Source organism: Muntiacus reevesi, chromosome 3, assembly GCF_963930625.1.
Source record: "Muntiacus reevesi chromosome 3, mMunRee1.1, whole genome shotgun sequence".
Taxonomy (NCBI): Eukaryota; Metazoa; Chordata; class Mammalia; order Artiodactyla; family Cervidae; genus Muntiacus; species Muntiacus reevesi.
Window position 1 is genome coordinate 98,816,353 of NC_089251.1, and position 22,151 is coordinate 98,838,503.

The 22,151-nt window shown below is 46.4% G+C and overlaps 1 protein-coding gene across 8 annotated transcripts in view; it reads left to right on the top strand.

The window, feature by feature from the left end:
- Positions 1-22,151, top strand: part of KANSL3 (KAT8 regulatory NSL complex subunit 3) — a 69,213-nt gene that overhangs the window by 9,538 nt on the left and 37,524 nt on the right. For 6 of the 8 annotated variants that reach the window (XM_065929788.1, XM_065929792.1, XM_065929793.1 and 3 more), the window contains 15 exons: positions 5,151-5,241; positions 5,391-5,576; positions 11,907-12,038; positions 12,276-12,392; positions 12,648-12,749; positions 12,844-12,915; positions 14,233-14,307; positions 14,470-14,627; positions 16,888-16,951; positions 17,384-17,584; positions 17,785-17,941; positions 19,315-19,392; positions 20,780-20,971; positions 21,428-21,512; positions 21,898-22,028. In XM_065929788.1, coding sequence (XP_065785860.1) covers positions 5,151-5,241; positions 5,391-5,576; positions 11,907-12,038; positions 12,276-12,392; positions 12,648-12,749; positions 12,844-12,915; positions 14,233-14,307; positions 14,470-14,627; positions 16,888-16,951; positions 17,384-17,584; positions 17,785-17,941; positions 19,315-19,392; positions 20,780-20,971; positions 21,428-21,512; positions 21,898-22,028 — 1,841 coding nt within the window. The remainder of the gene's footprint in view (positions 1-5,150; positions 5,242-5,390; positions 5,577-11,906; positions 12,039-12,275; positions 12,393-12,647; positions 12,750-12,843; positions 12,916-14,232; positions 14,308-14,469; positions 14,628-16,887; positions 16,952-17,383; positions 17,585-17,784; positions 17,942-19,314; positions 19,393-20,779; positions 20,972-21,427; positions 21,513-21,897; positions 22,029-22,151) is intronic. The other 2 variants (XM_065929791.1, XM_065929794.1) reach the window with 1 other exon arrangement.

The window sequence follows — 22,151 nt, forward strand, 5'->3', positions numbered from 1 at the left end:
TGGGAGCATGCAGTCCTAACTACTGGACCACCAGGAGGTCCCCAGATAACTTGCTGTGTTATAGAAAACGCATCCCCCCACCCCAGCTGACTCTGGGTTTCTCTAGTAATGCCTGATTTTCCATGAAGCATGATTATAAATATCCCTCTCTTCTTGATTTAATTGTTTAGATCAGGGGTTGGCAAACTATGGCCTGTGTGCCAAATCCAGCCCATTGCTTGTTTTTCTATGATCCATGAGCTAAGAATGGATTTTACATTTTTGAGTGGTTGAAAAAAAATCAAAAGAAGACACAAGGAATTCAAAATTCAGGGTACATAAATACAGTGTTATTAGAACACAGTCATGCCCACTCATTTAGGTATTGACTGTGGCTGCTTTGCACTACAATTGTGGAGTGAAATTGTTGTGACGGAAACTCTGAAATATTTAGTATCCAGTCCATTATATAGAAAAAGTCTGCTGACCCCTGGTCTAGATTATGTTTTTGTGTCTGCATGCCAAAATCGTGTGACTTGGTGAACTTTTGAAAATGATATATTTTTGCAAGTATGGTGATGTTTCCCAAAGAAGTTGGACCAGCTTTTTTCCCCCAGATGTTTGTCAGATACCTAATTAGATGCACAGCTTTTCAGAGACATGTAACAAAATACTCCTGACATGGTACTTCAGGACCTTGCTCAAATGGATTCTAGGACATTGCCAACATTTCAGTAAAAGCATCTAGTGTCCTACAGCAGATTGTCTTATCTTAGAAATCGGAACCTCTGAATTCAATTAAAAGATATTCTCCTTTTCTGAATTTGCTCTAATTGTATCTCTCAGTATTGTATGTATAATATCTATGTGTTAATCTCGGACAGATGTTTGAAATTTCTATTCAAGACCTTTGAGTTGTTTATTTTCCCTCCCTCTTGCCCCGTCATTCCTCTTCCTTTCTCTGGTGTTTAAGCAAAGAATTTTATGATCTGAAAAAGTAAGTGTGACCTTTTTCTTCTCTCTGATGTTCTTTGTTTCTCTCTACTTGACTTCTGATTAAAGAGAAAAAAATCCCTTTAGACATTTTAATATTGAATTAGTGTCAGAGAAGGAATTATCTTTGAAAATACCAGGCTCTTCTAGGACTTTCTGGCTGCTTTGGATAAGAGAAGCCAGAAGTCAGAATGTCATTCGGTTTCAGTGGGAGTGTGGAGAACATAAAATGGTCTGATCTCATCTAAGCAATGGAGAGAAGACATTTTTGTACTCATGAAAATTGAATAGGTTTAGATGGGGGAGTGTATTGACTCACCACAGTTCCCATCAGCTGTTTGACTGTTTAGACTTGTATCTAAAATTCTGTCTCCTGTTTTTAAATTTTTCCTTAATTATATCTTTTGCATACTCTTAATCTTCGGTTAGATCATTTTTTTCTGCCCATTTAATTCTCTAGCCTCCCATGAAGCTCACAAAATACAGAGAATATGTTTCAGTTCTTGGAATCACTTTGTTATATATCCAGCAACAATCCTAAGAACTTTTTCTGGGGGTTTTAGACTCATTGTGGTTTTTCAATTTAATTTCAGCTGTCAGTGGTGTATGATGGTAATTTCTAAATAGCTTTCTAGTCCCCCTCCCATTTTGTTCACATCATTTTCCTTGCTCCCATCATTTTGGGTTTCAGAATAAATACAGGGTAAGAAAAACAAATAGAGAAGACATTCTGTTGTATGATAAAGAACAAGATAATTTTGGAAATGCTGTCGGTACCTCATAAGTAAAAATTATATACACCTCATTCTCTGTCCTTGGGATTAGGGTTTGCAACCTGATTGATAGGCTTTGAGAAAGCTCAGGAGATCCTTAAACATAAAGAAATTGTATTCGTTGTTTAACCTGTTTGATTATCACTGAGCATTATTGCTGGGGTTAAGCGCTCAGTTGCTCTATCTTGTCTGACTCTTTTGTGACCCTGTGGACTGTAGCCCGCCAGACTGCTATGTCCATGGGATTTTTCAGGCAAGAATACTGGAGTGGGTTGCCATTTGCACCTCCAGGGGCTGGGGGTAAGGCTGCAGTGTAATACCGCTTTCAAGATTTTGCAGGTTCTTTATACATAATATTTGCACAGAACTGGAAATTCTAAAATTTTAACATAGATGTTTCATTTCCACTTCAAGAGGTTTATCCTGCAGAGAGATTTGCATGACCCTGTGAAGATGCAGAGAGATGTGTATATGAGTGTATTGGGGAGAGGTGGGGTTGTCACTGTGACTGTTTATAATAGTAATAAAAGGGACAGAACCTCAATGCCCACCAATAGGGTAGAACCAGCCATTAAAAGCAAGGAAGTTTATTAATAAGGAAATATCCATGTATCTCCAGAGAGCTTTTTATAACTACTTGTGGACATCTTTGTCTCTTCCCACCACCACCCAAGCCCACCAGAGAATCACTATACATATACATACATAAGAGAAGTGCTACTGTGCTATACTAGTACACTATACTACACTATATTGTACATAAGAGAAGTGCTACTCATGTCAGTGTGTAGTACCTTTAAATAGCGTAAAGGAAGGTAAGATTATGAACCAGTGGGCTGGTGATGCTAGTTCACACAAGCCCTCCTGGTCCCAAGGCATCCTGAGCCCCAACCTTGAGTAAAAGCTTCTACTCCCCCATCTTCCACACCCACAATCTCCCTGAATATCACCCACAACAAAAACTGACTACATCCTGATGAAGTAGCAGAAATTAAGCCAGGAGAGCTATGGGAAAATATGAAAAAGGACAATTCCAAGAAACCTGAGATGGCTGCTGGTACCCCACAAGGGGTTTATAAAAGGATGAGAGGCTTTGGAGGTTAAGACGGGCTTTAGCTGTGGCAACAAAAGCTACTAAAGATAGAGGGCACTTCTAAAGAAAGAATTCTGTGATCATGGACTTGGGCTGCTGTCATAGAACTTTTACTCCCTGCAGTAATCGTAGCTAGCCTGAGTTTTATAGATCATCTTGTCCATCTCTTTTGCAGTCAAGGAGACTAAAGGCACATAGCCAGCTCCTGGCTCATAGCTAGTGTTTTCCTGGACTTTGCGACTGTGGTAAGTTGTAAAACTGGAGATGTAATGTGGTAGGTGGAGATTGTATTTTACAGAAGGAAAGGAAGCTGGACTGTTATTTTCCTCCTTTCGGGAGGGTATTCACTCTTTTCAAGGATAGTGAAATGGTGGTTGAAGTTGGAAGCAATGTTCTCGTGGCCCAGGCACCCTGATCTGGTGGAGTGCTCTATTTACAGTTGCCCCACGTGAGGTATCAGTGTTGCACTGCTCCTCAGGACCTGGGCCCCTACTGTGGTAGGGAGTGGAGGGTTTGGATTTGTTCTCCGCTGTTCACAGGATTTAGAATGTAGTGTGCATACAGTTCCTCCATGTCTGTCTGCTCTGTGTCAGACACTTTTAAAACAGACAAAAATCTTTGCCGTCTTGGCCTTTACACTCTAGCAGAGGGAGACAAGCCAAATATTTAAATAAAACAGATAGAATGTGAGGTGGGGATAGGGAATCCCAAGGTGAGAGTCAGGTATTGGCAGTTTTAAGTAGGGGTGAGTCGGGGGAACCCTCAGTAGAAGGTGACATCTGAGCAAGAACCTGGCCGTGGGAGAGGGAGCCATTGTTTCTGGTGGAGGGAGTGGGTGGCTAGGGCCTGGTCTGTGTGGTGGGAGCACGCAGGGTGTGTGGGGAGATAAGGAAGGGGCAATGCGGAGAAGCATAGTAAGCTGGGGGCTGTCATGAGGATCAGGTTGGAGAGCCAGGGGGCTCCACACAGCCCGAGGCAAGGACTTTGACTGTCAGCTGACTAAAATGGGCTTGGCTCGAAGTTGTCACAGTCCTACTTACTTTATCCCAACTGATGTGGAGTGCTACCTTGATGTCATTCCAGGTTCTCATTTGGGTCTGGCATCCACCTAAATTTATTAAAATGAGATTTAATCACGTTTATTTTTATGGCAGGGAGAGTTGGTAAACAAATACTGAAAGAAATTGGGCATCTTCTGTTACCTTTTTCTTGGTATCTGTAGGAAGATTACTGGCCAGAGTTGGAGTCTCAGAGTAATTAAGCTTCTCAGGAGTGGGGTGGAGAGGGTAAAGCTTTAGTCAGCTCTACGCTGCTGTGCTGAGTATCATGAGGTTGGGGCGAGCAATAGGGTAGGTTTCTAATAGCAGGGAATTTATAGCTGAGTTGGAGGAAGAACCATAAAGCCTTCCATAAGGAAGGTCAAAATGTGTCAACCAGGGTCATATGCTGGATGTACAGAGTTAACTTATATGGAACAGTTGTTGTATGGCAGAAACTAACACAATGTTGTAAAGCGGTTATCCTCCAATTAAAAATAAATTAGAAATACATAACCTATTTTAAAAATTAAAAAAAGTAAATTTGTTAATTGTGTGATATACAGAAAAAATCATGGAGAAAGAAGGAAGGTTAATGAGGGGTAGATTATGTAGGAGTGGGAGACCAGCCACTTGGTTTTGTTGTATTTTTGTCCCTAACACTGATGTAAGTAGGCCTCTTATCTTAGTGTGAGGTTTTAGTGCAGTAAATGCTTCCTCATCCTGTCTACCTTTTTTGAGTAACTTGTGAAATTCAGATACGTCTGTGCAGTGCTGCCATGCTTTTGTTTACTAATGGATTATTTTAGCTGCTGGGTAATTAATGAGCTTTGCTAGAACCACAAAGGCATAATTCCTGGTGGCCCAGCAGTAAAGAATCTGTCTGCCAATGCAGGAGACACAGGTTCAATCCCTAGGTTGGGAAGATCTCCTAGAGAAGGAAATGGCAGCCCACTCCAGTATTCCCAACTGGAAAATCCTATGGACAGAGGAACCTGACAGGCTACAGAGTTGGACACGACCCAGTGACTAAACAACAAACAGCAAAGCCCCACAAAGACTTGTTGTGTGTGTATTAACACATATGCTGAGGTGCTTCACTGGCAGGTTTGGGACCAAAATCTGGGTGTTGTGCTTTAGCTTAGTACTCAGCTACTTGGACTTACACTGTTTCACAGTGGGAACAAAAATCATGACATAATCTTCTTTGCAGTGTACTGGTGTGGGGAGTGTCACCAGGGTTTGACTCTTAATTCCTCAGAGTGTCTCTTACAGGACTGGCTGGACCCTGGCCCAGAACAAGTTATTCAACAAGATCCTCAAAGCACTGCAATCTGACCGGCTTGCCCGCTTGGCCAATGAAGGGGTAAGACTCCAGAAACCTGCCCCCGGCGGGCTTTCCCTCGCTCAGGCCTCTCTGACTGACTCATTTGTTGGGCACTCCCCCCCACATTCCCCCAACCCCAGTTGCTAACAAGGTGACCCTCAGACTGTTCCCTCTGCTTCCACCGTCAGGCTTGTAATGAGCCCGTGCTGCGTCGTGTTGCTGTGGACAAGTGTGCGAGGAGAGTGCGGCAGGCTCTGGCAAGTGTGAGCTGGGACACCAAGCTGATCCAGTGGCTGCACACCACCCTGGTGGAAACCCTGAGTCTGCCCATGCTGGCTGCCTACCTGGATGCTCTGCAGACACTGAAAGGGAAGGTGAGGCTGTGATGGGCGTCTGCCCTGTCCTGGGGTAGCCGGCCTCTGCTGTGGATTCAGGAAGCGCGATTGGGCTGGGTCATTGCCTGGTGAGTCTGGAGGACGTGACTGAAGCTAATGTGCTTGCTATTGAAAACAGGAGACATGGTGTCATTTCACATTTTCATTTGGCATAATGTCTTTAGCCCTCCTGTCTCTAGGATGAGGTGTGGCACCCCCAAACCAGAGAACATGTTTAGCCTCTACAGCCCTGCAACTTGTGGTTTGAGGTGAGGTGAGAAAGGAGAAGACAGATGAAGGGTTTATCCGGGAGGAGTGTTGAGAGAGGAGGAAGACGCAGACTCCCGTGGAGCTGAGGGTGTGGGGTGGGGGGGGGTTGCTGGGAGCAAGGAGCCCAGGGGCTGATGCCTCGGTCTCTCCTCACTATGACAAGCCTTCGGTAGCAACACTCGGACTTTAGTCATTCTTTATAAAGCGTTGTTACATTTCCCCACTTTCTTACTTAGACAGTATTGCAGGCACACTGCTTTCCTTTATGACTGTAGTTTACTGTGGTTGTAGTTACTGCCCTGGACTGTGTTCAGTTTGATGGAGTACTGGTTCTGGATGCAGACTGCCTGGCTGATCCTTTCATCACTAATTAGCTTTGTAATCTTGGGTTAACACCTCAGTTTCCTCATCTCTAAAAAATGGCTGATTATAATACCTGCCTCGGACTTCTGTGATAATTTGTTAATCTGGATAGAATGCTTGGCACAAAGTTTGGCACATAGGAAACCCAGGGTAACTGTTAGTGATTTGTAAGTGGTACCATTATATTTAGTGTGTTTTTTGCTCCAGCATGTCCTCAGATAACTTGGATTAATTCAGTTTTTTACTTTTGTGGATTTTTTTTTCTCCTTTGCAAGCAGCTGGCCAGCAGCTTTCCCCATCCGTATTCCCCAAATTTCCAGACTTACTGTTTACTATCTGTTTGTAAGTTGAAGGATGCTGAGTTTGTTTGAAAGCAAAAGAAGACTGTTTAGCTTCTGGAAATAAAACTCAGGACTAGATGCATTAATGAAATGCATGGTAGGAATTTGACATTAATTTGTACATTCTGCCTTTGGAAAGAGAATAGCATCAGTGAATCTACTCTAGGGGACCAGTGCAGTCGTGCCCAGAGTCCACTTCTCAGCTTTTCTTTGCATGCCCAGGATGCCTTGGAGGTCATTTCCCTCGATGAAGTTGGCACTGCTTTCCAACTGAAGTTATTGTGTGGGTGCTCCCAAGAGAATGAAGTAGTGTTCAGATTTATTGAGCATCACGGACCACTGGCGGCACTCCACAGGCATTCCTGGTGCGTGTTGCTGCTAAGTCACGGTGTGGGTCAGCTGGGGTGGCAGAGGACGCTCACTCAGCAAGGATCCAGACTGCAAGGCGCTGTTCTGCGCTCAGTGGTGTCTCTCCTGTCAGGCTCTTGTTTTCCCATGACTGTTAGATTCACAACACATATTTAAGTTGTTCCCCAAACTTCTAATGTACCTGCTGGATGAAATTGTCAGTGAATGGGATCACGCTTTAGGCCCAGTTACTTTCACCATCAGACCTGTTATAAAGGGAGCAGAGAAGCTATGGGCCCATCCCCTTCATTGTCTGCTGAGAGTGATCCTGTGCTGGAGAGAAGGATGCTTGGTCTGCCTAGCTTCATTCAGACAGAGGAGTCTGAGTGTTCTGTATTTACAAAAAAGTGAGCTTCAAGGCTTTGTCATTTCAGAGGTGTACTCTACTATGTGTGTGTTCGCGTGTGCACGCACACACGCTGTGTGCTCAGTCATGTCTGACTCTGCGATCCTGTGGGCTGTAGCCCGTCAGGCTCCTCTGTCCATGGGATTCTCCAGGCAAGAATACTGGAGTGGGCTGCCATTTCCTTCTCCAGGAGATCTTCCTGACCCAGGGATTGAACCTGCATCTCTTGCAGTGGCAGGTGGGTTCTCTGCCACTGAGCCACTGGGAAAACTGCCAGATAAAAGTTTTTTAAAAATCTAGTATTCAGTCAGATCCTCTGCCTCTAGGTGTTGTGTGGCTTACAGTGACAAAATGTCAATTAGTTTTAAATAAACACCCAGTTTAGGGTGAAGATCCTTTGCAGTTTGACACTGTCCTTTGTTACTAGCCTATATCCTCCTATTTCCTTACTTGATTTCTTGACTTCAGGCCATCTGTGCCTGGAGTGAGCCGTGGACTTTCTTGCTTATATCTGGTGTCTGTTCAGAAAGCTTTTCCCTGTCTCTTGTTGGAATTCTTCAGCGTGCATCTCACTTTGCATGCTGTATCTTCACTTCCCCCTTCTCTGTTGGATGGCTCAGATCACAGCAGTGAGGCTTCTGTTTCTTTATGGCGCTTACCAGCCCCTCCTCCTTTGTGTGCTTGTCTTCATAGATTGTGGATTAAATTCCTTTGCGGTCAGCACTAGCCTGGTGCCTTGTAACAGCAGTGTTGCATCAATGTTTGTTTCCTGAGTTAAACTGAGACAGCCTCATGGGTAAATATTCCCCTCATTTTTTGTGCAGAACTCTTTTTAGTCTTGCTCTTTTAAAATTAGGAACACTGTCCTTTCTTGTCATTTCCAGAAATAACTTACCTTCTTGTGCTATCTTCAAACTGTTTATTTTAATTGAAATATAATTGACATACAGGATTTCCCTGTTGACTCAGATGGTAAAGAGCCTGCCTGCAGTGCACTGTTCGATCCCTGGGTCAGGAAGATCTCCTGGAGAAGGAAATGGCAACCCACTCCAGTATTCTTGACTGGAGAATCCCATGGACAGAGGAGCCTGGTAGACTACAGTCCATGAAATCGCAAAAAGTAGGATTCAGCTGAGCAACTAACACACACACACACACACACACACACACACACACACACACACACAATTGACATTTATTGACAAGTACACTATACGTTTCAATATTTGTATGTGTGGTAAAGTGATTACCACAATAAGTCTAGTTAACATCTGTCATTGTACATAGTTAAAGAAATTTTTTTTCTTCTGATGAGAATTTTTAAGATTTATTCTTGTAGCAGCTTTCAAATATGGAGTATAGTATTATTAACTATAGTCATCATGCTGTATGTTACCTCCCTTGACTTTATTTATCTCATACGTTTTTATCCCTTTTACTGATTTTACTAATCTCCCGTCCCTTCCCTCTGAAAGCCACCAGCCTGTTTGCATCTATGAGTTTGGTCTTTGTTTTGTTTTCCCTGTTCCACATACACATTAGGTCCTATGACATTTGTCTTTTTCATCTTGACTGCCTTCACTTAGCACAGTGCCCTCAGGTCCATCCATGCTTTTGCACATGGCAAGGTTTCCTTTTTATGGCTGCATAATATTCCATTGTGTATATAGTTGATGTTTTCTTTATCCATTCATCCATCACTGGGCCCTTAGGTTGTTTTCATATCCTGCCTATTGTAAATAATGCTACAGTGAAGATGGGGGTGCGTAGATCTTTTTGAGTTAGTGTTTTTGTTTTCTTCAGGTAAATGCCGAGAAATGGAATTCCTGGATTATGTGGTAGTTCTGTTTTTAATTTTAGGAAGAACGTCTGTTAGTGTTTTTCATAAAAGTTGTACCAGTTTACATTCTCACCAAAATGTACAAGGGTTTCCTATTCTCCACATCCTTGCCAGCATTTGTTAATGTCTGTCTTTTTTGATAATAGCTACTCTAACAGGTATGAGATGATATCTCATTGTGGTTTTGATTTGTATTTCCCTGATGATTAGTAATTTTGAGCGTCTTTTCATGTATAGTATATAAGATCTGTATATCTTCTTTGGAAAAATGTCTATTCAAACCTACCCATTTCTTTTTTTTTCAAATCTACCCATTTTTTAATCAGACTGTTTTACTGGTGTTGAGTTGCATGAGTTCTTTGTGCATTTTGGATATTGACCCCTTATCAGATACATGACTTGAAAACCTCTTCTCGCTTTCAGTAAGTTGCCTTTCATTTTGTTGATGTTTGCCTTTGTCTTGCAGGAGCTGTTTAGTTTGTAGTTCCACTTGTTTGTTTTTGCTTTTGCTGCCGCACTTTTGGTGTCAGATCCAAGAAAATATTGCCAAGACTGGCATCAAGGAGCTTACTGCCTATGTTTTCTTACAGACATTTTATGGTTTTAGATCTTCATTCAAAATCTTTAATCCATTCTGAGTTAATTTTTGTGTATAAGGTAACATGATGGTCCAGTTCATTCTTTTGCATGTAGCTATCCGGTTTTCTCAGTACCATTTATTGAAGAGACCTCTCCCCGCTGTGTTTTCTTGGTTCCTTTGTCCTAAGTTAATTGACTGTACACGCCTGAGTTTATTTCTGGGCTCTCAGTTCTGTTCCATTCTCTGTGTGTCTGTTCTTGTGCCAGTACCATACTGTTTTGATTACTGTAATTTTGTCAAATAGTTCGAAATCAAGAAGCACGATGCCTCTAGCTTTGTTTCTTTTTCTTAAGATTGTTTTGGCTATTTAGGGCCTTCTGTGGTTCCATACAAATTTTAGGATAATTTGTTCTATTTCTGTAAAAAATGCCATTGGAATTTTGATAGGGATTGCATTGAATTTGTACAGTATATTGTGTTTTGGGTAGAATGGACATTTTAACAATATTAATTCTTCCGGTCTGTGAGCGTAGACTATCTCCGTTTGTTTGTGTCCTGTTCAGTTTCTTCAGTCAGTGTCTCACAGCTTTCAGGGTATGGACCTTTTACCTCCTCTGTTACATTTAACCAGGGAAGCCCTAGTTAAATTTATTCCTAACTATTTAATTCTTTTTGATGCATTGTAAATGAGCATGTTTTCTTAATTTCTCCATTATTATTTAGAAATGCAACAGATTTTTGTATATTGATTTTGTATCCTGCAGATTCACCGAATTCATGTATTCTAATGGTTTTTCTGGTGTCTAGGGTTTGCTGTATGTAGTATGATGTCATCTGCAAATCTGTAGTTTCACTTCTTCCTTTCTAATTTGAATGCCTTTTAGTTCTGTTTCTTGCCTAATTGCTCTAGCTAGGACTTCCAGTACTGTGTTGAATAAAAATGGTGAGAGTGGGCTTCCTTGTCTTGTTCCTCATCCTAGAGGGAAAGCTTTCAGTTTTTCACTGTTGAGCTTGATGTTAGCTATGGGCTGAACTTTTCCCACCTGCATCACCATAGTAGTTCTTATTCTTATTTCTCAAAAAAAATTTTATTTGTTTTTGGCTGTGCTGGGTCTTTCTTGCTGCATGGGCTTTTCTTTAGTTGTGGTGAGCGGGGCCTTCTCTTAATTGTGGACATTTTTACTTTTTGCGGGCAGTATGAGATTCACACAGACATTTCTTTTCAGTGGAGCATCAGCAAGTCTGTAATCTACATTTACACATCTTTGAGGTCACATTTTTGGTAAATTGTAATGATGTAATGTGGAACCACTGATATGGAGAATAAACTAAAATTACACAGATTTTTCAGCTTCATTGGGGGTGGTTAGTGTCCCAAGCCCATGTTTTTCAAGGGTCAACTGTATACACAGTATAGTAGGCTATATTACTTGGGGCATAGTAACAAATTTCTTCAATACTCCAGAGCTTGAAGGCAGTATACTAGAAGAAAATGCAGAGTTTTATTTTGTTTTTAACTTACAAAATCAACTGATGTTCATTGAGGAAATTTAGAAAATACAGAAGGAAAGGAAGAAGCTTCTTCATATCTCTCCATAAAGTTTATTATTAACATTTTGGCATGTTCTCTTATTGTATTTTTCTTAATTAGAGATGATTTTTATATTTTCTGTTTTACCTTTAACATTTTAGCAGGTGACTTTTCTATATTACTACAAAAAACTATTTTAAACATTTTAAATTTAATCCATAATAACTGATTATGTGGATAATTTGCTTGACCACTTCTTGTACATGCCTTTATGTTGTTTCTACTCTCTGACTATTACTGAGAATGAATTTATCTTTTGCTTACCCCCTACCCCCTGTGTGTGTGTGCTTGTGTATGTGTGCACATGTGTTTCTGATACAGAGTTTTAGGAAAGGGATAGGAATAAGTTTAAGTCTCTCAATGCATATCACCAGATTGGTTTCCAAAGGAGTGTATCCATTTACCTTTAATGATGGAACATCCTCTTGTTTTAGCCATCCTCTTGTTTGCACTTTTTCTTGTGAGGAAAGTCTGAGAGGCATCATTGGAATTTGTCCTTGGCTCACAGTGGGACTGTGTCCTCCCACCTGACCCTGGTATTGGGGTCTCCTTCCTCACACTGGAAGCGTCTTTATTCTCCCTTGCTTCTAGATCCCCACCTTGATTGACCGGATGCTCGTGTCCTCCAACACAAAGACCGGGGCTGCAGGAGCTGAGGCCTTGTCCCTCCTACTGAAGAGGCCCTGGGACCCTGCCGTGGGGGTGCTTTCTCATAACAAACCAGTAAGTTGGACTTCACTATGGCCCGTGAAGTTTGTTTTAGATTCCAATCTCAGAACCTCGGCAAGAGGATAATAAATGGCGTGTTTAACTGTGTTCACTAATAACTGGCCGTGTGTCGTGCTTAACATAGTTTCCTGATCTAATCCACATTGGCGAGGATAAGATAGGTCGTGGGATACGTGGGGTTCCGTGGGGGAGCCTCCCTCACTGGCTCTCTGATGGGGTTTTACTCTGTAGAGCAAACTCCCCGGCTCTCCTCTCATCCTCATCGCCTCCTCCGGGCCGTCTAGCTCCGTGTTCCCCACCTCACGCCGCCACCGCTTCTGGCAGTCTCAGCTGTCCTGCTTGGGCAAGGTATGTGGGGGGCGGGGGGCCGTTTGAGAGGCTGACGCGGGCTCATTGCTCAGTGCACTTAGTACACTGCTTGGTGTACAGGAAGCGGGGGCCGAGAGGCAAGGCGGATGAGCTTGAATGTGGAGCATCCTCCAAGTCTCTGGAGTGCTGATGGTGCTTATCCGGGGTTGGAGGGTTTAGGGGAGGCTAAGCAGATTGGAGAGACGATGACTGGGAACTGATCTCACGGCCTGGCAGCCTCTCTCTTTCCTTTAGGTCATCCCTGTTGCCACCCACCTGCTGAACAACGGGAGTGGAGTGGGAGTGCTGCAGTGTCTGGAGCACATGGTCGGGGCCGTGAGAAGCAAAGTGCTGGAGGTGAGGCTGCCCTCTGTCACCTCCCCGCAGCATACCCGCATTCTGCACCTGGCCGTGGCTCCTGTCTCACTCTCTGCTTTCTCTCCCCACCAAGGTTCACGGCCATTTCCCCCACAAGCCCATCATCTTGATTGGCTGGAATACAGGAGCTCTGGTGGCCTGTCACGTAAGTAACCCCATCTTCTTCAGAGGTTGTCTGGGGATAAGCTGCTGCTGCTGCAGATAGCTACTTTTGAGCCAGACACTGTGTTGACTGCTTTGCCTGCATCCTTGGATTTTGAACTGTGGGAGACAAACTTTGTTTTTTAACTTTATTGTGGAAAATGTTAAGCAAAAATTTAAAGGGAGGATAGACTAATGTAATAAACCCTTTGGGCTCCTTGTTAAGCCCTACCAGAAATCGGCTCAGAGCCAAGATCTTTTTCATCTTACCTCTGCCCATTTTCAGCTCCCTCCAGTTATTTTGAAAAAAAAAAACACCAAGTATTTTGTTTATATATATCTTAGTGTGTAGCTAAAAGACACTTACTCCTTGGAAGAAAAGTTACGACCAACCTAGACAGTGTGTTAAAAAGCAGAGACATTACTTTGACAACAGAGGTCCATCTAGTCAAGGCTATAGTTTTTCCAATAGTCATGTATGGATGTGACAGTTGGACTATAAAGAAAGCTGAGCACCGAAGAATTGATGCTTTTGAACTGTGGTGTTGGAGAAGACTCTTGAGAGTCCCTTGGACTGCAAGGAGATCCAACCAGTCTATCCTAAAGGAAATCAGTCCTGAATATTCATTGGAAGTACTGATGTTGACATTGAAATTCCATTACTTTGGCCACCTGATGTGAAGAACTGACTCATTTGAAAAGACCCTGATGCTGGGAAAGATTGAAGGCGGGAGGAGAAGGGGATGACTGAGGATGAGATGGTTGGATGGCATCACCGACTCAATGAACATGAGTTTGAGTAAACTCCAGGAGTTGGTGATGGACAGGGAGGCCTGGCGTGCTGCAGTCCATGGGGTCGCAAAGAACTGGACACGGCTGAGTGACTGAACTGAACTGAACTGGGCGCTGTCTATTAAGTTCAAAAGGGAGAGGTTTTCTTCACTTAAGGGATAAGAGCAGCATTTGTATTCTCTTAGTTGCATTTGTTCTTAGTGGAGGAAAAAGGAAGGACTCAAGCCTTGCAAATTGCCATGATGGAAGCATTAAACCTCCCATCCTCCCAGAGGTTCGGGTGGGGTCCCCTGAGGGCCCCAGTTCTCTCAGTGGGGGCTGCTGGTGTAACCAGACATCCTGTGTTCTGTCTTCTTACTGCCCTACTGTGTGGCTGGTACACCTGAGTCGTCACCTAGGGGGTTGGTTGTGTCATCACCTAGGAGCTACAGCAGGGGAGGAGGAGATGGGACTGGCTGGTGGATTCTGGGTAGGATGTAGCTGTGGTGAAGTCAGTTGAGCTTGAGGCAGACCATGCCATTATTTGCAGGTGTCGGTGATGGAGTACGTCACTGCTGTTGTCTGCCTTGGGTTTCCTCTGCTTACCGTGGACGGCCCCAGAGGGGTAAGCGCAGGGTCTGCGGGTTGCCGGGTTACCGGCAGGCAGGAGGACGGGAGGACGAGCCTGCCCCTCGTAGGCTGCTGCTCAGGGACTGTCTTGAGTGGACTTGCCAGGCATTGTTCAGCAAGTATGAACTGGCTGACTGTAAAACTGGGACCTGTTTAGGATGTGGACGATCCCCTCTTGGATATGAAGACTCCAGTCCTCTTTGTCATCGGTCAGAACTCCCTGCAGTGCCACCCTGAAGCCATGGAGGACTTCCGGGAGAAGATTCGGGCGGAGAACAGCTTGGTGGTGGTTGGGGGAGCTGATGACAATCTCAGGTGGGTAGGGTCCCTGGGCGATGCCAGAGTGCCATGTTGGAAGGATGCTTACAAGGTGGTGATACAACTATGCCCAACTTAGTTCAGTGAAAGGGGGGCATTAAAAAACTTAAAAAAATTTTTGGACTAAGATTTCTAAAATGTTGCAAAAACTGTACCAAAAAATTCTATATAATGTTCACCCTAATTTCCCAAATGTTAGCATCTTGCATAACCAAAAAGTAATTATCAAAGCTGGGAAGTTAACATGGATATGATACTGTAATCTAGTTTACAGACTCTGATTTCATCACCGTGTCACTGACACTCCTCTCGTCCTGGACCGAGTCCAGATCTCACGTGGCTATCGGTTGCTGTGCCTCCTCAGCCTCCTCTAATGGGACGCTGCTGCTCAGTCTGTCTGTCATGACTTTGGTACCTTTTAGGAGTGCTGTTTTGTAGACTGTCCCTCAGGGTAGGGTTTGACACTGTCTCGTGATTAGGTTGAGGGCACGCTTTTGGCAGGATTATGGGGCTCATGCGCCCTTCGTGCGTCCTCGGGGCTGCGTGGTGTTGCTGTGTCTTGTTACTGGCGAGGTCACCACTGATCATGTAGTTAGGGTAGTATCTGCCAGGTTTCTCTACTCTTGATGTTTTTCCCCTTTGGAGTTAGTCGTCATCTGGTGGGGAGAAGATATTTCAAGATGCTGTAATCATAGTCTTTGCCATTGGGCTTACACTGGGGTAGGCATTTCTTTACATTTTCTTCCTTATTGAGGATGAATGTGAACAAAAATTTTATTTGCATTAGGCATCCTTTTATATATTTTGTAGTATAAACAACCAGAGTTTGGAATTGATTTTAGGGGGGCATGTTTAGTCATTGAGATGGCCACTCTTCCCTTCTGGGTCTGCTAGCGGGGCCTTTAGTTACATTTTCATGAAATGTACTGAAAAAGAGATGGTGTCATTTATCGATGTTGGGTCTTAGGTGTTAGCTTCCTGCGAATGTTTTTAACTGAGAGCTTAGGGTGAGTGCCTGTTCCCGCCTGTCCTGTCGGTTTCTCACCCAGAGATCCTCTGGAGAACGCCTCCTGGCCTTCGTCATCTGACAGCTTCTTGTGGACCCAGAGTCTAATCCTTGGGTACTCAGGGCAATGCTTGCTTGTAAATACATTCTTGTTAATTCAGACATTCTTACCTGTAGGAGAATAGACTGTTGAGTCGTGGTGAGGGAGTGGGAGGGGTGAAAATGCCTTTCAGAGCGCATCATGAGGCTGCTTGTGAGACGTATTTGCATGGTGCCGAGGGTGCTGGACTGAGAGTCATGAGACCTCAGTTAAACCCTTGGCTCCTTTGCTTGGGTAAATCGCTTAACTTCCGGGACTGGGTGTCCTCATGTGTAATATGAGCATGTTAACATGACAGGGTTAGAGGCCAAAAACCAGTGAATTGGGATCTCAGAATGTGGAGGCTCGGAATGTTGTTCTTCATCTTTTCACTTGGTGGCCTGTTTCTGTCTGTGCTGAGACCCCCAGGCAGAAGCCAGGGGATTTAAGTCTGGCTTTCGAAGAGGAGAATGCAGCCAGCTGTGGTCAGTTTCTCTGATCCCTTTAGAACTAACCTGTGGCCACCTTTTCTGGTAATCTCATTTCAACAGCACCCAGAAGTCTCAAGGTTTGGTACTGTCTTGGGGTACCTCAAGATGAGGTCTTAGCAATCAGAGTTTACCTGTGAAGCCATAGGTGTAGGACTTCTGGAGTGAACAGTCCCAAGTACCTTCCATGTTTTCTTTGTGTCATCCTATGTTGCTTTGTGTCATCCCCACAACTCTTGAGGAGGTGTTATGGTTCCTCATTTTGCAGATGTGGAACCTGAGGTCAGAGAGGTTGCAGACCTGCCTGTAGGCTACCTTTATCTTCCTTCTTGGGTTTAGAAAAACAACACAGAAGAGAAACCCATTCTTTTTTTTTTTTCATTTATTTTTATTAGTTGGAGGCTAATTACTTTACAGTATTGTAGTGGTTTTTGACATACATTGACATGAATCAGCCATGGATTTACATGTATTCCCCACCCCGATCCCCCCTCCCACCTCCCTCTCCACCCGATCCCTCTGGGTCTTCCCAGTGCACCAGGCCCGAGCACTTGTCTCATGCATCCAACCTGGGCTGGTGATCTGTTTCACCCTTGATAGTATACATGGAGAAACCAATTCTTATTTACATTTGTTACTGTGGAATGTTTGGAAAGTAAACATTTCCTCTTTTTTGTCTCTTAGAATAAGCAAAGCAAAGAAGAAATCGGAAGGGTTGACTCAGAGCATGGTGGACAGATGCATTCAGGTACACCATTGCTTTCTGTGGGTTTCTCAGCTGGGCTTGTCTGTAACCTTTTAGGCACGGTCTCCTGGGCAGCATCCTTCTGACTCTGTGGAGGATTGGGTAGCCCCTGGGGCCTCTGGGGGACCTCAGTCATAAGCAAAGAAAAGGGAGAAGGAGGGAGGAGAGGGCGAAGGAGAGTAATGATCTAACATGTGAGCAAAGTGGGTGGGGAGGAAGGGTTCGCTGAGCAGTGGTAAAGTGTGACCGCCCCAGAACGCCACCCTGCACCCTGGGCACAGGGCCTGGGCTCCTGTGGGTCCTGGCTGACGGTAGGGCTTGTGCCGGGCTTTGCGAAGTAGGAGGGACAGCACACTGATTTCGAAGCTGGGGTGACTCCATTTTAGTAGGAACTGTTGGGGAGCTTCCTGAGGCCTGGGCCTCTCCTTGCCCTAGGACGAGATCGTAGACTTCTTGACCGGGGTACTTACTCGTACCGAGGGGCACATGGGCTCCGAGCCTCGGGATCAGGACGCCGAGAAGAAGAAGAAGCCCCGAGACATGGCCCGCAGAGACCTGGCCTTCGAGGTCTCGGAGAGGGGCAGTCGACCTGCGTCACCAGCTGCCAAGCTGCCTGCCTCCCCCTCGGGCTCAGAGGTAATACAGGCAGATGGGGTGCTTTTGCTGGGGAATCAGCAGAGTGGGTTCCTGTACTTCCCGGGGAGGGCTGCTGGCCTTGCCAGGCCTCGGAGTTCCTACAGGGAGAATCCCTGACTGGGGAACTCCAGGGGGACTTGATGATTGATAGTCCATCCAAATGACCTTGACTTGGCCCTTGTCCTTCTCAATCTACTCAGGATCTCTCCAGTGTGTCCAGCAGCCCCACCTCCAGTCCCAAGACCAAAGTGACCACAGTGGCGTCTTCCCAGAAGTCCAGTCAGATTGGAAGCACCCAGCTGCTGAAGAGACACGTGCAGCGGACAGAGGCTGTGCTGACCCACAGACAAGCTCAAGGTGCGGCTGCCTGGCCCAGGAGCCTCTCTTGGCTTCTGCCTTCTCAGTTGACATCATGTGGCAATTGGAAAGTATGGGCACCTGCCACTTTTTCCAGACATATTTGTCCATGCAGAATTAGGTTGTAATAAATACCGAGGGCTGTTTTCAAGGGTAAAATATGACACAAGGTCTATGCGTTGGTGTGACTGTGTGTTCCACTAATTATAACCTCGTCTTGGCATTTGGGCAAGTTCACCTTTATGAGCCGACTCCATGTAAATTGGCCTCAGATATTTTTTCTGACTCCCAGTTCGGGAAGCTGTGTCTTCTCTTCAGGCCCAGCCTTTCCTGCAGTCTGGGAGGTCTCCAGGTTCTGCAGACAGGGGGCTGACCTTGCTCATGAGATACCGGGGCAGCTCCAAAGCCTCGTGCCCACCCTTGAAGAGTTAAGATTCCTACACTGGGACTTCCAGTGATGTTTTTCAGGAATCTCTGGAGATAGGTTTTCAATTAGGCTGGGAAATACTTGTTCAGTTGAAGTTAGAGCTTGGAAAGCAGGGACCATGATGTAAGAAGCTGCCCTGCCCCACTTTGATCCAGTCAGCAGTCCTGAGATGAGGCCTCTTGGGCCTGGGCCAGGAGCGGGTATCATCCGAGAGTCTCCGGCTGGGGAAGAGGCGGCAGCCAGAGCTGGCTGTCAAGCAGACAGACTCTTCCGCTGCATTTCTTGCAGTGGAGCCGCAGGGTCAAGTCTTAGACCCAGGCCTCGTACAAGGTTGCCCGGAGGTGGTTGTGAGTGTGAGTGGATCGATGGAGACACAAAAAGAGGCCAGGCCACTGAGATCCACATGGATGCTCTGTGACCCGCACCTTCCTCAGTGGTGGCCAGAGCCAAGTGGGCACTGTTCCCTTCGGCTTTTGATGAAGAGAGAGACAGCAGTGTGTGATGTTTCTGGAGGCAAAGACTAGTGAAGGCTGGAAGGCCTTCTGCAAGGCTGACTGGGGAGCTGGGTGGAGAACGGGACCCAGAGTGGCACGGAGGAGAGCCACAGCACAGCCGCCTGGCACAGGCAGAGCTCGCAGGCAGGGGGTGAGGACAGCTGGGGTTCCCGGGCCCTCGCCAGCGCCTCGCCCTCCTCTTGGCACTTGACTTGCTGTTGCTCATGGAGTCTGGGCCGTGGCTCCATGAGGCAGGTACATGCATTATTTCCAGTTTATGGATGACTCCAAGGAGCTGCTAAGTGGCAGAATCGGGTTTCAAATCCGTCAGTAATCGCAGGAAGAGCCCCTGTTGACCATTCTTCAGAACATTTTCACACCTTTTCTTACTCCCTCTCTCTCTCCTTTCCCTGGCTGGCCGTGATTCTGTAATTCTTTCTGATTCATTCCAGCTCAGTTTGCTGCTTTTCTGAAACAAAATATGCTGGTGAGGAAAGCTCTTCCTCCCGGCACCTCCTCCTGTCTCTTTGGTGAGTATCACTCCTCGCCTGCACCCTCCGCGCGCTGCTTCTCTCCTCCTCCCTCTCATCTCTTCCCCAGCCCTGCTTCTCTCTTGTCTCTGATCCCCCCTGTTCTCTCCGAGTCTTTCTCTTTGCTTTGCTGTCCTTTGGCTTACTCTGTAGTCTTTGATTTCCCCGCTCACTCTGATCGCCTCTCACAGCGGTTTCCCCTTTTGTCCTTTTGTGTCTCACTGTGGTCCTTGGCTCTGCTTCTCCTGTGTGTGCCTGTGGGCATTGCCTGCGAGCCTGCACCTCCCTGTGTTTCTCTCCTTGCCTCTGATTTCCTGCTTCCGTTCTGGTCTCTGCAAGCGCTGAGCAGCATAACTATTATCTCCTTTCCCTTTTGCCCTCCTCCCTGTGCTGATTCTGGTCAGTGCATTCATCCCCTGAGCAGTCCTTCCTTTCCGCTGACGGCAGCCTCACTGTGGTCTGGAGGTTCCCTGTGGCCCCACACCAGCCTCCCCCATCACTCCCACCTCCCATTTTTCATGTGAGTCCAGCCCTCTGTTTCCTTCCTCCTGCCTTTCCGCCCCTGATTGCCTATGCTGAAAAGGACTGGTCGTGCTTCTAAGTGTAAAGAGGAGGGGATCTGTGAGCAAGGCTGAAGGGTAACTTAACAATCAGAGGCTTCGCTCTGTGCAGGATGTGTCTGTTTGATTTGGTGGACAGGGAGGCCCACATGTGAACAGATGGCCTTTTTCAGTCCTGTTACCACTGACCTGGGGACTAGCCTGTGACGTGGGCCCCTGTTACTCTGTTACTTCAGGGCCGGAACTGTAAAGTCGTCTCAGCTATGATGCCCCCGCGCCTAGTAGTTACTCAGAGCCAGCCTGGAGTCCTGGTGATAGTCCTCATGGTCAGCATTCGGCAAACAGACCCTCAGCCTGGGCCCTGAGGGGACTCAGAGCTCTGGGGACATCTCCCTTGTCGGGAGGGTGGAATAGCCTGCCCCTCTGTTGCTTGTGCAGAACGTGTTGGCTGGCCTCTGGCTGTGTGACATGGGGGAGGGCGGGAGGCTTGTTGCGTTCTGTGAGTCCGGGAACGCCTGTTGAGGTCCACTGCGGTGAGTCCCGTTTGTTCAGCACAGTCAGGATGGCGTTTCCTTTCTTTCTGTTTCCACCAACTCAGAGCTCCTTCCTTCCGAGCCTAGGACGGGAGAGGAGGGAGCTGTCCTTGGAGAGGGCCATTGTGGAGATGAGCATAGGTGGGCCTGGCTTGGGTGGGACTGAAGGAATGGCCTTCTTTGTGGACATGCTGGGCAGATTCTTCCCACATGGCCATGCCGATGCTGGTCCGGGTCCTCAGTGTCTGTCAGGCTTCTCTGGATCGTGAACTTCACCACAGCTCCATGTCTCAGTTCCTATTTCATCAGAACAAACCGAGGAAGCTGAGAAAGAGGAGCTCAGGGTCCAGCTGAAGCGGCACCATCCCTCCAGTCCCCTTTCTGGCAGTAAGACCTGCAAGCGACCGAAGATCAAGGTGTCCCTCATCTCCCAAGGGGATGCAGCTGGAGGGCCTTGCACCCCTTCCTCAGGGGGCGCTCCAGAAGGTGAGTGTCTCTTGACTTGCTTAAATAACCACCGACGGGACCATCCCAGAGACACAGCATTGCCCCCTTGGCGGCTAGTTGCTGGGCGGCTTCTCCTCTGCCTTGGTGCAGCAGGCGCCCAGAGAAAGACAGCAAGGGTTGCACGTCAGGAGAGTGGGCAGTGAACTAGGATCAGGGAGGCAGGACAAGGATGAGAGGGAGCTGGGGGTCGTTCACAGCGTCGTACTCTTTGTTTCTTTTTGCTTTCAATTAAAAGTGATAAAATATTCCCAGAAGTTTAGAAAATAGAAGGAAAAGATAACCCCCAGCTCTTCCCCACTCTAATGTAGAGTTATCCTTCGTTTTTCATCTTTCAGTCTTTTCTAGAATATTTATCATTTAGCCTGGACTCTGGGACCCTGAAAGGTCAGCACCAAACCGGACTGACCGGCAGCCTCGGGGTTTTCTGTTTTGCAGCCGCAGGAGGGAAGCCCCTCACCATGACGTTGGGACAGGCGTCCACAGGGGCCACAGAACTCACCGGGCTTCTCGCCACAGCCAAGTGAGTCTGTCTGCTAGAATGTCTGTGCCCTTCTTTCTCTTCACCTCTTCTCAGGGTCCAGTGAATGCTATGGAAGATGGTGGATTCTGGAGCCTGTCTGTCCTGTGAACGTGACTTCTTTCTGAGTCGGTTTTTTTTTTTGGGTCAACTCAGAGTTGACTTTTACTTAAAGTTTACAAAGTGTCCTGTAGCTCTTGTTTCAAGACCTGAAGTCTTTCCTTTAGGCCTGACTTAGAAGGACTAGAGGCTGGATTCAGAAGGTGAGACGAAGACACCGAAGCTCTAGCCTCGTGTCCATTGCTGAAAGCCTTGCTGGGCCCCCCACTGGACCCTCCTACTATTGCCAGGGACCTTTAGGTGACGGAGCTCCTGCCTTTGTCTCCAGGTCAAATGCTTCTGAAGGGGGCGTCTCAGCCAGCCAGGCATCCTCAGTGGTCTCCAGCAGCGCCACGCCCAGTGCCTTGCACACACTCCAGAGCCGCCTGGTGGCCCCCTCTCCTGGTGGCCCCCTCCCAGGTACCTGCTAACTCAGCACCCCCACTCCCCGCCCCCATCTCCCAGCCAAGTGTCTCTGTGCTGCTGCTGGAGGGTGGCCCTCGGGAAGCACTGTGGGGCTAGGTCTCAGGGGTGCGCCTCTGG